Below are 17,306 nucleotides of genomic sequence, written 5' to 3'. Positions count from 1 at the left end.
GAACATTTGTATATAGGCCCACGTGAACTTTGCAACCCAGAACTGTTCGTACCATTGCTAACTTTTACAGATGGCAGAGTACAGAAATATGTGCATATGTACTGGTGGATCACAGTATGAAATGGACTTATCTGGGGGCAAAGACAGCTTAAATAACATGGAGAAATAAGCACAAAAATTAACTAGTTGGGCATTGGGCAAAAGAAAGTAAAGACAGAAACATGCACAGAAAGAGTGGGTGAGGTAGCCATGCTAGCTTGCTTTTTACTGCATGCCTCTAGCAAGGGAGGAATTTCACCTGACAACTATTCCATGCAATTAAAGAAATATATTTTTCAGGTGTTTTGGTGAAGATGTCTGCATTAACATCCCAGATATAGAAGCCTATGTAATGGTGTTTCAGGCCAATGAGCCCAAGATCACAATAAGTGGAATGGACCACTTTGCTAGACCAGCTACGCAATTTGAAAGTGAAAGAGGAGTGACTCTGTTACCAGATATCAGAATTGTCAGCACAGTCACCAAAGTGGAACATTCTGTGGACTTTAAAGAAAATGATGGAGGTTTGTGTATTTGTTTTCCACATTTGCCCCAAGCTGGAGTTAAGGCCTTATTGTACAAGATACAGTACACAGAAATAACACAGACAATCTCTGCTCCAGAGAGCTCACAATCTTGGATTTAGACTATTTTACTGTGTATTTCAAACAATTTTTGAAACAAACAGGCAGATCCTCAGGCACAAGTTTACAGGCCTACTGTGTGTATGTTCATTAAGTATAGTTTCTCTAAACCATTTAATTTTTTTTTTACATTGTGCTTTTGAAGAGCCTACTTCTTATTAGAAGTGCTCAACAGAGTTAACGTGAAATATCCTGACTCTTTGAATATCTTTTGAATATCCTAACGTGAATATCCTTTCAGTGGTAGGCAAACACTAGGAAATATTAATAAGGCATCACCAAAAATTTCTTAAAAAAAGAATCTTCCTTTTGGCTGCTGTTATGAAGTTTAATTAAAAAGCCATTAACCAGCTGTCTTAGGAATCCTCCTCAGCTACATTTCTCAGACCAGAATAATAGGCAACTATTTCTACATCTCTCAGAAAAGCTGAAATTGCTAATGATATATAGTGGCACTGGTTCTCTAAAGCTTCTTTCTGTAACAATCCTAATTATCGGTTGCCTTAAACTATATCTGCCCTCCAAAGGCCAGAAAGTATTCTAGATCGTAGTGAAAAGAAAAGGAGTACTTGTGGCACCTTAGAGACTAACCAATTTATTTGAGCATAAGCTTTTGTGAGCTACAGTCACTGCATGCAATGTAATATGTAAAAGGATACCTGCTCAAAAGAGGTGATCAGTCACTTTGCATGTTAGGGACTCTGAGATTTCATTCCGATCCCTGTGCATTATGAGTAAAAATGCCTAAGTGCCGGATTTTTAAATGTATTTAGGTGATCAAAGGGATTTTCAAAAGTACTTCAGTGCCTAACTCCCATTGGGAGTTAAGTGCCTAGTTGCTTTTGAAAATCCCACTAGGCATGTATTTGCATCTTTAGGCACCAAAATACCATTAAAAATCTAGTCCTAAACAGGACAGATTGATTTAAATCAGGGGTCTCAAACACACGGCCCGCAGAGCTATTTCCTGCAGCCCGCCCCCAGCCTACCTCCAGGCCAGGGGTGGGCAAATTACAGCCTGCAGGCCGGATCCGGCCCACGGGATTGACCTGCAAGCCCCGCACCGCTCCCTGAAGCGGCCAGCACAACATCCCTGTGGCCCGGGGGAGAGGCAGAGGGCTCCTGCGTTGCCATGGCTGTCAGGCACTGCCCCCACACACACACATCTCCCATTGGCCGGGAACAGGGAGCTTCGGGCTCACAGAGCCCTGTGCCCTCGCCGCCCCCTGGGGCCACAGGGACATGGTTCCGGCTGCTTCCTGGAGCAGAGCGGCGCAAGGGCCAGGGTAGGCAGGCAGGGAGCCTGCCCTGGCCCCAGTGCACACCGCTGCCACCCCAGACCCTGCACCCCGAACCCCTCCTGCACCCCAACCGCCCTGAGCGCCCTGCCACACCCCGCACCCCTCCTGCACCCCCTGGGGGCAGGGAGGGGGCGGAGTTGGTGTGGGGACTTTGGGGAAGGGGTTGGAATGGGGGCAGGGAAGGGGTGGGAAGAGGTGGGACAGGGGTGGGGCCTCATGAAAGAGGCAGTGTGGGGGGCAGCGAGAGTGGGGTGTCAGTGATGTGGCCCTCGTGGTCATTTGCGTTTGAGACCCCTGATTTAAATCAAAGCAATTTAAATCACCAGTTTTAATTGTAATTTAAATCAACAAGCAGAAAACCTTGTTTTAAGTAATTGATTTTAATTGTGTTTTGCATTTGTACTTTTTAGTTATTTTGCTAAGGGAAGATTGATCCACACTGATGGGTAACCAATAGAATTTTTGATTTGCAACATTAATGAAACATTGTGCTTCATAATAATCAGGAGGATGCACTATATTGATACACATTTATTTGAGTAATATATCTTACATTTTTACTAGATTAGATGCTTCATTTTAACTTGTAATTTCTGTCCATCTGTATATGGATGGAAATTCAAACCCAATTAAATGGTTTTAAAAAATATTGTTCTTACACTATCTTGAATGTGCTAGATAAGTAAGGAAAAAAATTATTTATCGAGACATTTTGCATTTAAAACTGATGTGTTAAACAAATGAAGTATTATCTGTCATTAGTAAATGGATTACCATGTCCTTCAATATTTTAGAACTAGTAGATCTCATTCTCTCCCACTAAATTGCTCTTCATAGATTGGAAGAGGAAAACAAGCTTCCCTGTTTTTTCAGCTTCCAGTGGGTTTCTTAACTTTGAATGAACTAGTCATTGCATGGAACTAGTTGAATAAACTAAAATGAAGAAAATATTCTCTCTGCACATGTAGAAGAGGCTACTGCTGTCAAAAGCTTGTTTAATATTTCAGCAAACTCTGGTTTCAGGTGTTCAGTCAGTGGCTTTGACCAGTTCAGTGGTTTGACTTTCTTTGGAACTTGTGAGCAAACATTTACTGCTTATTATTTTTTGTATTTAATTTAAATTTTAATATATTAAATGTAGGGATTAATATAGGTTGTCAACTTCAAATTTAATTTTTAAATATTTTTAAAATAATCCTGCTTTTAATTTAAATTAAAAAATCAGATTTAATTTTTTAAAAACTCCTCAGTTTTAATGCACCCTGTCCATAAGTGACTCAGGAATCTAGGTCCAATTGATTTAGGTCCCCAAATCACTTAGGCATTTTTTAAAATGTTACCTCATACCATTATCTATTAACAGTAGTAAATAAAAATGGTTGGATAAAGTATCTGTTAAATTGTTGCAACTCTTATTGGAAAAGATTCTGGTTTTGCAAAAAATATTGAATTATAAGTACCATGTTTTGTGGTTTGAATCATTCTTGCATTTGGACACTTTCATCCATGGATCAAAGAGCAAAGGTAACTGAATTCTTGAAAAAACAAGGAGTCGTCCTTGTGGCACCTTAGAGAGTAGCAACTTTATTTGGGCATAAGCTTTCTGCGTTCTAGCCCACAAAAGCTTATGCCCAAATAAATTTGTTAGTCTCTAAGGTGCCACAAGGCCTCCTCGTTGTTTTTGCTGATACAGATTAACATGGCTACCACTATGAAACCTGTGAATTCTTGCTAACTTAAGGAAGTTTTTCACTGATTTTAGAAAAGTTGCCTAACAGACTCTGTAAAGCTAGATCCCCAGCTGCAGCAGAGATACACTTGGCACAGCTGAGGGAGTTGGGGCAAAGGTAACTCTGCTATCTGTCTTTCTGCCCCACCCCCCCAGTTCTGCAGCTGACTGGGGGCTGGATGCATCTCAGGCAAAACAGTTAAGGCTGTGCCCAGCAATCCACAGCCCTCATGGGCTATTCCAGCAGCTGAAGATTGCCAGGGAATAGGGTGGTTCTGACTTTAATCCCTTCCTCTTGGGAGTGGCCTCTAAATTGGGACCCTAAGGAGAGTTGACAGTTGCTGTGATTCCAGAGATTTATATTATGCAAAGGTTGTCCGCAGGGAGCCAGTTAAGCCAGTGTTCCAGCCACTTTGTGCCAAGTAAACCAGAGAATTAAAATATTAAATATGCATCTAACTCTCTTCTGAGACAGGATAGATTTTATACTACTCACTGAAGGACAGTCAGTTTACAACTCAATTACTTTGAGCTTGGAAAACGCGTGATCATTTGATATTCCAGTTTATGACTGCTAGTTCTTGGATAGATTAGTATAGCATCCTCTCTAATACAAAATTCTTTATGGGCCATAGAAGAATTGAGAGAATCGTGCAATCACAGAAAGAAAGACTTATGTTCACAGCTCCTTGGCACATGTAGTAATGTACTGAATGAAGTAGTACCAGGCTGATGTCAATACAGTATTGAAAAGCGAAATTGTTAAGCTGTGAAGTTACTTCCAAAATCATGTTTCAATGTTATTTCTCACATATTCTTGAGTACTTTTTATTATGGTTTGCTATATTTTGGATTCATCTAAGTACTGATATGCCCCCCTCATAGTCACATCTGAGTACTGGAGATTTCTTGCTTTTGACTTGCATGCTATAGTCAATGTTTAATACATGCTTAGAACTATTCAGCAATTCCCTTTGGAAGCTGACAGCACTGTGCAAACCATGTTAAAGTATAAATCTGTTTTATGACTGTTTTTTCTCTGATTTTGTTTCTTATTTCTGTATGGTCTATTCCCTGTGTTTACAGTCCATAAGCCAGTTGTGTTAGAGGAAATGGTTCACAACCTGGATTTCTGTGACATTTTGGTCATTGGTGTGGAACTAGATCCCAGACAGGAGTGTTTAGAACTGGATCGTAAGGAGCACCAAGGAAAACATCTAGATGCCACCAACTCCACAGCAGGGTATTCTATCTATGGTATGCTAATGAGTCATTTACATTTTAATTACATCCTTAAAAGGAAAGGGCCAGGTTTTTGCCTTTAAGGTACCACTCTGTGTTAGGGACAGAGCAGACCTGAATCACACTATCCAGAGGAAGCTGAATAAGGGATTGTGCCTCAAAAAAGCACAATTCCACCTCAGCTCCCAGATGAAAGCCTGCTCCACCAGGTAACTGGTTCATCCTGTAGGACTCAGCATGTCCATAGCCCCACCTTTTATACCCCTATGTGGTGAAGTGAACCCCCAGGAGCATATGGGGACACAGAACATATTCTCCCTTTGACAAGACCTTATGGCATATGTCAGTGAGAGGATTCCTTGGTGCTCTCACACAAGTGCTGATCAGTTCCTGACCCACTGAAGGCCACACTGTAATTTTTGAAGTTACTAAATTATTAGTGCCACATCTGTATATTTTTTTCTCTAGTATGAAAATAAGGGGTTTTTTTGTTACGGTTCCTGAAGTCCTAACATTGCTCACTTAACTTGATATGAACTGGAATCTTTGACAAATTCAGATTGTTCTATCCACTTTATTTTATTATTTAGAACATGTGATTTCCCTGTTCAGTACTCTTGTAGTAAACACAAAGGTTTCTACAATGCTTGCCTCTTACGCATCTTTTGGTATTTTTTCATGTTGTGTTACTGATTCAGGTGTGGACACAATGAGAAACTATGAACTGGTGCTTCGACAGGTTCGATATCGCAATTGGCACACTTTCAACATCTTTGATAGAAAGTTCAGGATCAAGTGCTCAGAGCTGAATGGCCGATACACCAGTAATGACTTTAACTTGGAGGTGAGTAATGAAAAGATGCATTGTTACCAAAACTTTCCCTCTGTTATTGATGAACTACATTTCTTCCCTCATCCTTCAGGGCAGGGATTGAGTGTTCCTGTGTTTGTACAGTACCTACCACATTTTGGGTGCTATAATGAAAGAGTAGTAGTAACTTATGAGAGGAAAACTTCTACATATGTCATAGGTCACTTTCATTTTGTATGGCATCTCTAGCTGGGAATACTGAATGGATGTTGCTCTGCCTAGCCTACTCAGTGGTATGTAACGACAAGATGAACTCTCACTTGATGCTAATTGTGGCAAATTACCAGTACAATTATGATGGGTCCCACACTTCCTCTGCTTGGGGAGTGGGGCAGTGGTTCAGGGCAGTTTCCTGCCCCTGAACTAGGGTATCTACTGTCCCACCACTAACCCAGAGAAGGATAGTGGAGAGGGAGGGACCCGGGCCCACCCTCTACTCCAGGTCCCAACCCAGGGGCCCTAGGGATAGTGGTAAACCACTTGAACTAGTGCTTCCTTCCCCTGGGCTACTTCCTTCTCCTGCTCTTCAGCTTGTGGGGCTTCCTGCTCCCGCCCCCTCTCTCTCTCCTCTCCCCTCCCCCACAAGCCGGGTGTCTCTTTACCTAGGGTCTTGGTCTTCTAGCCAGCCATGGCACTTCTCCAAACTGCTCTCTGCTCCAACTCCTCCTGGTCTGATTGAAGCAGGGATTTTTTATCATGCGACTGGCTTCAGATGCTTTAATTAGTCTCTTGCAAACTTTCTTCCCTCTACAGGGAATAAGGCTCCCTTTTAGTACTCTCCTGTTGCCCTCTGGCCATGCTGTATCCCATAATATACAAAACCACATTCTTCCCATGCATAGTAGAGGTGTAGGTCATCCTTACTTTTTCATAGATATTAAGGTCAGAAGGGACCATTATGATCATCTAGACTGACCTGCACTATGCAGGCCACAGAATCTCACCCACCCACTCCTGCAATAAACTTCTCACCTATGTCTGAGCTTATTGAAGTCCTCAAATCATGGTTTTAAAGACTTCAAGGTGCAGAGAATCCTCCAGCAAGTGACCTGTGACCCATGCTACAGAGGAAGGCGAAAAAACCCCAGGGCCTCTTCCAATCTGCTCTGGAGGAAAATTCCTTCCTGATGCCAAATATGGCGATCAGCTGAACCCTGAGCATATGGGCAAGATTCACCAGCCAGATACCCAGGAAAGAATTCTCTGTAGTAACTCAGATCCACCCCATCTAACATTGGGCCTATTTACTATGAATATTTTTCCATGAACTGCCTCCCACATTCAAGCTCCAACCTATGTCCCAGCTATTATACTACAGCTTGAAAGCACCATGCTGCACGCTCATTGCTTTCCAACTTCACGTACGGTTTCTTTTTTGTCAGTGCTGCTTTTTTGTGTGCCACCAAGTGTTACTGACTTGCGGTAAGTGAAATGATGTATTCTTCATCAGTAGGAAATCATTCCAGATTAAGTTGCACCTCCTAAGTCAGTATGAGGATAGAGTTCAATTCAGTTTTTTATAGAGGATCTTCACTTTCATAGTCTAACGCATCAGATGTACTGCATCTTTCAACCTCAGGATCAACACTCTGTTCTACAGCATTTGCTGCTCACACATAGTCACAATTAAATAACTGCATATAAAGCAGAGAGTCCACATATTTTTGTCTCCAGCAAATGAGGCAGAACACTATTGCTTCCTATGCACAGCGATGTGAGATACTGCAGGTGTCTCCACAAATCACAGGCAAGCGAGCTCTGCCTAGTAACCAGCGTGCTGTTCCAGCACAAAAGAGCCTTTTTCATTCTTGTATGCGGCATTACTTCAGAGACCTCACTCAACACCGCTAGCACCTGTTCTAGTTAACAATTTTTTTCTTTAAAGTGAACTGCATGCTGGTATAATATGCCAGATTGATATCCCAGGGCTTAAGTTCTCTGTGGAGGCACAAAACAGAGTAAGGAGGCTTACACCACCACGCTTATCCCAGTAATGGGGCTCAAGTCAACCTTTCACAAGTGAGAGGGGCTGTTTTGCTCAGTTTCCATGCTGATGTAATCCTCTTTCGTCCGAACCTGGGTGCCAGTTGTGGTGGTGCTTTTTTACATGGTCTAATCTGGTATTAGAGATTGCTAGAGTCAGGATAAAAAACCAGATGCAATTCCGGTCCAATCTGATATGGCAACTTATAACATAGATGGCCACCTGTTCATTAAGAACTGGAATTGGATTAATAGCATTGTAGAAAAGGTTCTGCTTACGTGTATATCCAAGTTTATCTACTACAAATGGAGGCAGTATTCCTTGGTATGAAATTTCACAGAAAAAGTCCAATCCTGCCAACAAAAATATTGCATTTTAATAACTATCTGTTTTAATAGAGATAATATGAATTACACTAGCAGTTGCATTGGGCCAGGTCACTCTATTTGATCCTTTTCCCTTCTAAAATGCATATTTTTTGAACCTTTGGATTTTGACTTCATGCACTTTGAAAGATACACCTTTATTTGACAGTTATAGATGTAATTCACAGCTGTTTCAGGGCTGGGTATTTCCATTTTTGTTTTCCCACATTAGGATCTCAAATTACACCTATAAAATAGGTTAAATAGTCAGTACTATGGGAAAGGTCAATACTTTAAAAAATAATTCACTCCACTTTTGAGTACATATTTTTTCACCTACAAACAGTTGCTCCTGCTTTTGCACCCATAAATCTGTTAAATGTAGAAATGGAACAAATTGTGCCTCCAACTGAAATGGATTCAAAATGGCTAGCAAAAATTTCAGCTACAGAGTTGGAGGCTGCATACTAAAACCAGACCTAGAGGCACTACATTCACACAAGTGAGCTGTTCAGCTGGTGACTGATTGTCTGCTCCACAGTCAACCAAACTGAGTGGGGCAACAGCTGCTGGGAGTAATTCCACAAGTGCTGTATACTTGAAATCATTTCTGCTCACCACTTATCTCCCATTTCCTGGGATGACTGTCCCATTCTCTTCCTTATGTCTATGGAATGCGTCCTCTCTATTGGAATTCTGAATGCCTGTTTAGCCTGACAGTGGGTTTCTATGGCAAAATATGCCGCAGGATGCTCCCATATGTTCATCTAATCAATCACATACATGGTTCTCCAGTGTCTCCTTTGTATGGCTGTTGTAATGCCACGAAGAACTTCATTTCTTTCAGCTCATGGCACAATTGGCATAGTTTCCTTTTAATTTTTAAGCTCTTATAAAATCCTGCATTTAGAAAATGTGGCGAATTCGGGCTGCTGCTGTGCTTATATTCTGTTTTTTTTTTTGTTTTTTTTTTTCTCTTTTATCAAGTCTGGCTGAGTTTACAGCTTCACCTCTTCTCAAAAGCTTCGCAAGTGCTTTTCTCAGACACTGAACTGCTTCAACACTTCTCTTTAAGCATTTCTATGCCACTCCCTGCTCTCAGTTAAGAACAGCAGCAACTCTTGACTGTTGCACCCTCTGACAAAGGAGAATAGGTAACAGCTAGCTAACTGATTTGCTATTGGTAGGTTGGGGGAAGCCGTTGGAAGTTAGAACAAGGATTATACCTGCCCTTCTTATTCATGTTGTACGCCTACTTTTTTTAAATAGAATTTGGGGGAACTACTGGATCCCCAGCTGCTACTAAACAGCCATATAGAATCATAGAATATCAGGGTTGGAAGGGACCTTGGGAGGTCATCTAGTCCAACCCCCTGCTCAAAAGCAGGACCAATCACCAACTAAATCATCCCAGCCAGGGCTTTGTCAAGCCTGACCTTAAAAACTTCTAAGGAAGGAGATTCTACCACCTCCCTAGGTAACGCATTCCAGTGTTTCACCACCCTCCTAGTGAAAAAGTTTTTCCTAATATCCAACCTAAACTTCCCCCACTGCAACTTGAGACCATTACTCCTTGTCCTGTCCTCTTCCACCACTGAGAATAGTCTAGAACCATCCTCTCTGGAACCACCTCTCAGGTAGTTGAAAGCAGCTATCAAATCCCCCCTCATTCTTCTCTTCTGCAGACTAAACAATCCCAGTTCCCTCAGCCTCTCCTCATAAGTCATGTGTTCCAGACCCCTAATCATTTTTGTTGCTCTTCGCTGGACTCTCTCCAATTTATCCATATCCTTCTTGTAGTGTAGGGCCCAAAACTGGACACAGTACTCCAGATGAGGCCTCACGAATGTCGAATAGAGGGGGACAATCACGTCCCTCGATCTGCTCGCTATGCCCCTACTTATACATCCCAAAATGCCATTGGCCTTCTTGGCAACAAGGGCACACAGCTGACTCATATCCAGCTTCTCGTCCACTGTCACCCCAGGTCCTTTTCCGCAGAACTGCTGCCTAGCCATTCAGTCCCTAGTCTGTAGCTGTGCATTGGGTTCTTCCGTCCTAAGTGCAGGACCCTGCACTTATCCTTATTGAACCTCATCAGATTTCTTTTGGCCCAATCCTCCAATTTGTCTAGGTCCCTCTGTATCCTATCCCTGCCCTCTAGCGTATCTACCACTCCTCCCAAATCATGTAACATATAACATGTCTAGGAAGGCCAGTTTTCAACTTAGTCAGGAGAATGTGGCCTTATTGGTGGGAGGCAGACTTTGTGGTGGTTATCCATGGCCACATCACCTCAAAATTAGATTACTGCAATACAGTCAGCATTGGAGCTACACCTTCAACCAAATTGGAGACAAAGCTAGCGGACAGGATAATTCTGTGCCATGATTTGCAATAGATATCTCTTCCTTTCTGAAAGGAAATTAAAGTATTGGCATTGATCTTGAATGGTATGAGGACTGCCTACGTGACACACTGCCTTTCTTCCTGCACAACAGAGCTAAAGTTGGTCAGTGGAGATTAAAGAGCTGGAGCCCACTCGGTATACATGAAAGGGAACTTACCCGCATGCTATTTTTCACAAGGGGCCTTAAATTGCAACTAACACCCACCCTTCATCTGAAATAGCCCATATTTGTTTCTCTGTAGGTCACTCTACCAGACATATTTATTCACATAGGCTTTTGAGGGGAGGGAGGAATGCAATCAGGACTGGTGTTTGTGGTCAGAGGTGTCCTATTATAATGTGGTTACTGCATCAGTTTCCCTTTCCTAGCTGTGCCTCAATTTCTCTCTAGGCAGGTACAATGATTAAATTAAGTCCTCCAGCTAACTCAGAAAGATTCCATATCTCCTGGGGTAACTGAAGTCCCAAACTGGAGTTCAAATTAAAAACCAACACAAAAGCTCCATGCAGTCCCATTACTGGGTCATGAGCCTTTCTGTCCATCTTTCCATTCTCTGGAATGTAATAGCACTTCATCCAGCCTGTCCTTTTGAGCCACAGGCCTTCTTTGAGGGTCTACCATTCTTCCCTTCTCATGTTGCAGGGAACTGAAGCTAGAGAGTGCTCTCACTGTCTGGAAGCTCCAGTGGTGGGTCCCAAATCAGTAAGTTATCAATCAGTTGGTGCCCCATTCCCTGTATGTTCCCTTTGCCCACAGCTTTTTCTTTCACTCTGGTAATCCCTTGATTTTTCCAGCTGGGACTTGGCTATTTCTAATAGCACCCCTCCTTGTGTGTACTTCACAACCCTTGGTTACCATCCTCTACTTCTGTCCACCCCAAGGCTCTTTACAAAAGTCACAGAACTCCCATCTCCCTTGGGTTCTTTACACTTTTTTATCCACCCACCTCTTCTAGATTGCTTCCATAGAACCTTCTAAATTGCTAGCTTCACCAGCTTCTGCTGAATCTCCCCAGCATGCCTGCCACCTTCCCTTCCTCACTCCACATCTCTATTTCTCACACTGAGTGAGGAAAGGCTGCCTCTTATATTCTGTCCAATTTACAATTCCCAGAATCCATCTGGGTGCTTCCTCTCCCAGAATTCTTTTTCTGGGGATAAAAGTAGAAGTATGTTGTGTTGAGCCTGTAGTTTTCCTTAAAGGGTGAGTGCACCCTGTTGCAGAGTGACTTTTTTGGCATTGCTATCATTTTATATCCAGTTTGCACTGGTGTAAATGACTGGACATACTGCAAAGTAATAGAGGTCCAAGCCCAGAGATCCTATAATTAGGCCCTTTAAAAATAAAATAGTAAATTAATTTTTTTTAAAATGCATGCATGAGCTATGAAAAAAAACAAATTCCTGTCACCTCTGCTCTGCCTTTTGCTTTCCTTTCTCAGCTTTCCTCCTGGCCTATTATTGGTATTTATATAGACTATGAGAAAAGAAGGGGTTAGAGTTGCGTTGTGCTATGAATTACATTCCTTCCTTCCTTCCTTTGAAGGAACCTTTAGAGAAGTAAGTTCTGTGAGGAAACAAGTAGAATTTTTCATGTACATGTGCTGTCATGTGAGAAATCTTTGTCCTTTCTAAAACCTGGGGACTTATTACAAAGGATGCTATTTGCCACGGGTAAATGAAACATATAATCAATATTTGAATATATTGCTCATCTTACTCAGTGTTTTGAAAATTGTTAACTTGGGCTCAGATCTCATTTTCGGGCAAGGAGGAAGAACACAAGCATAGTGCACACCTGCTACATTGCATAGTCAGGACTGCCATGAATACTTACTTTTGTGAAACATTTTCTTGAGCACCATGTTGATGATTCTTTGGGCTTTCATCTGGACATTTTTCAAATGCCGTTGCACTGTGCAAATTGACATTAAATCTGTCATTGGAGAGTTCTGTGTTGGGGTTTCAATGATTTTCAGAACAGTTTGTCTTGGTTTACAAGAAAAAAGGTTGAGTTTAGTTGCTGGTCCTATAAATGTAATCTGGGTTCTGAAAATCCAGCTTTGTTCCTTCTGGCTCATTGATCATCTCCATAAAGATTTTCTAGGCCAGATTCTCTAGAGTTTCTTGTGTGCCTAACTCCATTACCTTTAGTGTTGTGGCACAGGTGTGAATGAAGACTGAATTTGACCATGCCTTTGCAACTTAATTAACAATTACGTTAATGCATGAGCCAAAATAGAATTCAGCCCACTCTCCCACAGCTGGCATGGCTCTATATTGCTAACAGAAGCAAGAGTAATAAAATGTATCAGTCACTAATGTCAGCAGATATACATACAGGGAGCAGACTGAATAACTGGGTGACTCCCCACACTGCAAGACTCCCAACTTGCCATAGCGTTCCCCATAGAAGCAGAATAGAAAAGAGCTGAGTGAGCCCCAAAGAAACATTCCACATTTGTTACTTAACCTGGAGTAGAACAGAGATAGCATCACATTCAAACAAGAGGCTGTGCTTGCACTTAGAGTAGGACAGAGAACAGAGTGCCCTCAAGACAGTTCTCTAGAGTACTTTAGAAAATTCCATCAAATTAATAAGGGCTCTACAAATGCCCAAACCTGCTCCAGTTAAATACAATGATAAAACTCTTATTGACTCCAATAGTGCATCTAACTTATGATAGAAAGATGAAAAAAGAGAGCTGGTTCACACAGGTGAGAGAGAGAGAGAGCTTCTTTATTCTCTGAGTCTGTTCAAGAGCTACCAATAACAAAGTGGCCCAGCTAAACCATAAAATAACGCAGGATAGGTTAACTGACTCGGGAGACATTTGATCTTGTCTCCAGTGCCTACAAAATGAACATGAATCTTCTACTAAGATCAATATACTATAATCTTTGCTGTGAAGTTCATCATCAGACCAGTTTCAGACACCAGAAGGCATGGTATTGGAATTTACAGCACTTTGTAGTATCATGCTGCTTGTTCTTTTGTTCCAGGTCAATATCCTACACAACTCGAACTCTAATTTTATGGAGCATGTAAATCACATGGTAATACAGCCACCGTTTCTCCAGTCTATCCATCACCCAGAAGAAAACATAAACAGCATTCCTGGCTCAGGTATTAACTATACAGAGATTGCTCATAATACTTAAGGTGTTGTCAGTGTTTCTGTTGTGATTCAGTTCAGTCAACCAATGAAGACATAGAATCCCCACTTATACCCTGGGCAACCCAAAAGAAGTCATTGCATAGGTGTAAAAGAAAGTAACATTTGTCCCCCTCTGTCTTTCTGAGGAGTTGTGCTTTCGTTAAAAAATACACTATTGGAAATTGTGTGGCCAGGTTTTTTTGTTTTTTGTTTGTTTTTTTTAAATAGAGACCAGAAAGTTGAAAAATTTAAAACTGGCAAATGGCAGAATTCCAGACATCAGTGATTTTCACAAATGAAGTTAATTCTCTAATTGTAATCCTGGGAATATTTGTCCCTTAGCACAGTAGTTCTCAAAGCTGGTCCGCCACTTGTTCAGGGAAAGCCCCTGGTGGGCCGAACAGGTTTGTTTACCTGCCACATCCGCAGGTTCGGTCGATCGCAGCTCTCACTAGCCATGGTTCGCCGCTCCAAGCCAATGGGGGCTGTGGGAAGCGGCGCGGGCCAAGGGACGTGCTGGCTGCCCTTAGCAGAAAGGGACAATATGGATGAAGGACAGTTTAACCTTCTGGCAGCAACAGACAACTGTCTAACATTGAGTTGTTCTGCATTGTTCTTACCATTTGTGATCACTGAATGTAATTATTGGAAATATTACCAGTGATGTGCAGATTGCAGAATCTCAGCATAAGAAAAGAAAAAAACAGAAGGAAAGAATGTTTTTAGTGGTGTTTAGCCAAATCTGTAGAGAAATTATTCCATTATTTTTTTCAGTTGTTCCAAGCGTGGCTACTATTGTTATAATAATCTGTGTCAGCATACTAGTCTTCATCATAGCCTTGGGCATCTACAGAATTCGGACTTCTCATCAGCCCAGCTCTACAGAAAATGAAGGAAGTAAAGAAAATGAAATGGATTGGGATGATTCTGCTCTAACCATTACTGTCAACCCCATGGAGGTATGCAAAAAAGGTGGATTGCCATGGCACTTCCAGGAGTTAGCATTTTGGGTGGTAGCTTGTTTAGTTACTGTTTTTTAAAAACACTTTAAAGATGGATTTATTTAGATTGCTACTTTGTTTGTGTGATCACTCTTCAGGGCAGGGTCTGTCTCTTACTATGTGTATGTACAGCATCTTGCACAATTGGTCCCCGATCTAAGGTGAGGCCTGTAGGCATGGCTATAATACAGATGGTGATGATTATGCTTCTGATTATTTATTATTTTATTTGTCCTCCTACATCTGATTGTTGTTTGATGGGATGGTGAAGAATTGGCTTAAGGGGGAGAGGAGCATTGCCCTCTCACTTCCTGCCCAGCATAGACTCTTGCAATTTGAAGCACCCACAACAATGCAATTTGTCCATTTTAAAATGTGCTGGTACCAAATATTGACAAACTGAAGGCAAGCGGAAGTCCAGGGCAGAGGTTCAGAAAAGAGCAACAAAATTGAACACCTGTCTAGAGAAACTGACACATGAGCAAAAGTTAAGAGCTAACTATGGGTAGCTTTGCTAAACAAGGACAATCATTTACAAATATTCCATTTTTGCTACAATAGCTTCAAGCTTTAGAATTTACTTGCTACTTTATTCTACTCTATCTATATATATCTCTAGTAACCAGGTAGTCACGTAAATCACGCTTTCCCAATATATTAGCAATTAATTTCTGAAGCAAGCCATTATATAGCTACATTATGTATTTTCATGGGTGTTACAGGAGGTATTAAACTACTGGTTCAATTGCTTTATGTTCCCCTAGCTAGGTTAATGAACAAGTCCTTTTCCTTCTGTGTTTTCTAACATAATGTAGAAATATGAAGACCCTCACCATGTAGAAGAGGAGAGTGAGGAGGAGGTAGAAGAGGAGGAAGATACAACCAGTGATGAATCAGGTGAAAGTGAAGAAGAGGAGGAGGAAGAAGAAATTGGAAATGCGGGAGACAAACAGAATGCCACCAGGCAAGAGCAGTTGGAGTGGGATGATTCAACACTCCCTTACTAGAACCTGCCAGTCCTATTGCTCCTTTTGTAAACAGCAATACAATTTATTTCTGAGTCAAGTTAATTTCTGTCTATGAATTAACTGACAGGATTTGAATTTATTGCCTAAAATAGATATAGTTCTATTGCCCAAATTGATATCGTTGTATCAGTTGCTATTGATAGAATTGTCCCTTTCCTTACAATGCCTTGTGAAATACAGGGTACCAACTTTAATGTCCTCTATGGTAATGACACTAGTCTGGAGCTTGGTCCGTCAATTTAGTCCCTCAATTTCCAGTTTCTGTTCCAAATAATCCAATAAAAGTCCTGTCACTCAATCCATAGAGGTTTTGCCTTTGCTATTTTTTCATATAGGAGAGATTTCAGCTTGTTATGATGATTATTTCTGTGGATCCAAATAATGCTGTTGCCATTTGGCTTCACTTTCTTGTGTCTAAAAAAAAATCTGCCTTCAGATTGACCTGGTATTGCAGTGTCTCCAGGAGTGCGGTGGGGGGGAAGCAGAGGTTTAGTGCTACAGGTGTCAAGGCTGAATGCCATTTACCACCTCCCCCGCCCTTTTTTTTTTTTTTTTTGGGCCTTCTTGGATGTTAATTGCATTCTGCAGAGGGATATTTAAGACTTCACATGTAGGGTGTATGTGAGAATAGGAATGGGTAATACATTTATCTGCTAATGTGTCATGACCTTGAAGATAATCTTTAACCAGTCCACCTATTGAAATCTGACTACTATCATGTAAAACCACCAGAAAAAAATTTTTTTTTCTTTTGTTAAGTCTCAGAGATCTTCTGCCCACAGATTAAGCAATGTTTTCTTATGTGAAACATAAATTCTAATTCAACTTGGCTTCGGCTGAAACCTGTGGGGCTGATCATTAGCCATGGATTCAGTAATTTGCTGCAAATCAGTGTTTTGTAATCTGCATTGTAAATCATTATCTTGATGCAGTATCTTACTGCAGTAACAGGAAATCAATGAACCCCAGTATACTCAAGTTGCCTCTGGTTGGGACTTAGACAGGTACTTACATGTATGCATGAAAATGAAATACAGTCTTGGGGAAATGTTCCCTTCTGCCTGTAGAAAGACTGATTAAATGATGCCAGCTGGAATTTGTCTGGCTTTATTCTGTAAAATATCGTCCCACATTTTTGCTATGCTTTTAGCAACCAAACAGTGGCACAGGAAAAAACTGACATAACCTAGACTCTCCAGCTCTCCTTTGCTCTTAAAACTGTCCTTTTTCTCCTCTTCCTGAACCCTTTATTCTTTGAGAAAAGGGGTCTGTAAAATAAAATAGGAACAAGGAAAGAGAATCCACCTGGAACCAAAAGTAGTAAAAGTACAATGAGAGCTTGAGCAAGTATTAGTTTAATGCAGCATGTTTTTTCCTAAACACTGTTCAAAGAAAAAAATACACAAAATATGCTGGTAAGTCTGTTTCTGGTTTTTTGTTTTTTTTTTCCTCCTCCCTTTAATATCCTCTGCATCTTCAAAATGACATGAACAACAAATGAGGCAGCACTTCCTAGGGTAACTATTTTAATGTA

General features: G+C 41.2%; 1 protein-coding gene across 2 annotated transcripts in view; it reads left to right on the top strand.

Moving 5' to 3' along the window:
• Window positions 1–16,070, top strand: part of CLSTN2 (calsyntenin 2) — a 693,894-nt gene extending 677,824 nt beyond the window's left edge. For both annotated transcript variants that reach the window (XM_084640208.1, XM_084640207.1), the window contains 6 exons: window positions 340–563; window positions 4,800–4,970; window positions 5,654–5,799; window positions 13,589–13,712; window positions 14,518–14,702; window positions 15,560–16,070. In XM_084640208.1, the coding sequence (XP_084496334.1) occupies window positions 340–563; window positions 4,800–4,970; window positions 5,654–5,799; window positions 13,589–13,712; window positions 14,518–14,702; window positions 15,560–15,751 (1,042 nt within the window). In that variant the 3' untranslated portion in view covers window positions 15,752–16,070. The remainder of the gene's footprint in view (window positions 1–339; window positions 564–4,799; window positions 4,971–5,653; window positions 5,800–13,588; window positions 13,713–14,517; window positions 14,703–15,559) is intronic.
• The last annotated feature ends 1,236 nt before the right edge of the window (window positions 16,071–17,306 follow it).

Source organism: Lepidochelys olivacea (assembly GCF_965140295.1).
Source record: "Lepidochelys olivacea isolate rLepOli2 genome assembly, chromosome: 9".
Classification (NCBI taxonomy): Eukaryota; Metazoa; Chordata; order Testudines; family Cheloniidae; genus Lepidochelys; species Lepidochelys olivacea.
This window is presented reverse-complemented; position numbering and strand designations above follow the sequence as displayed.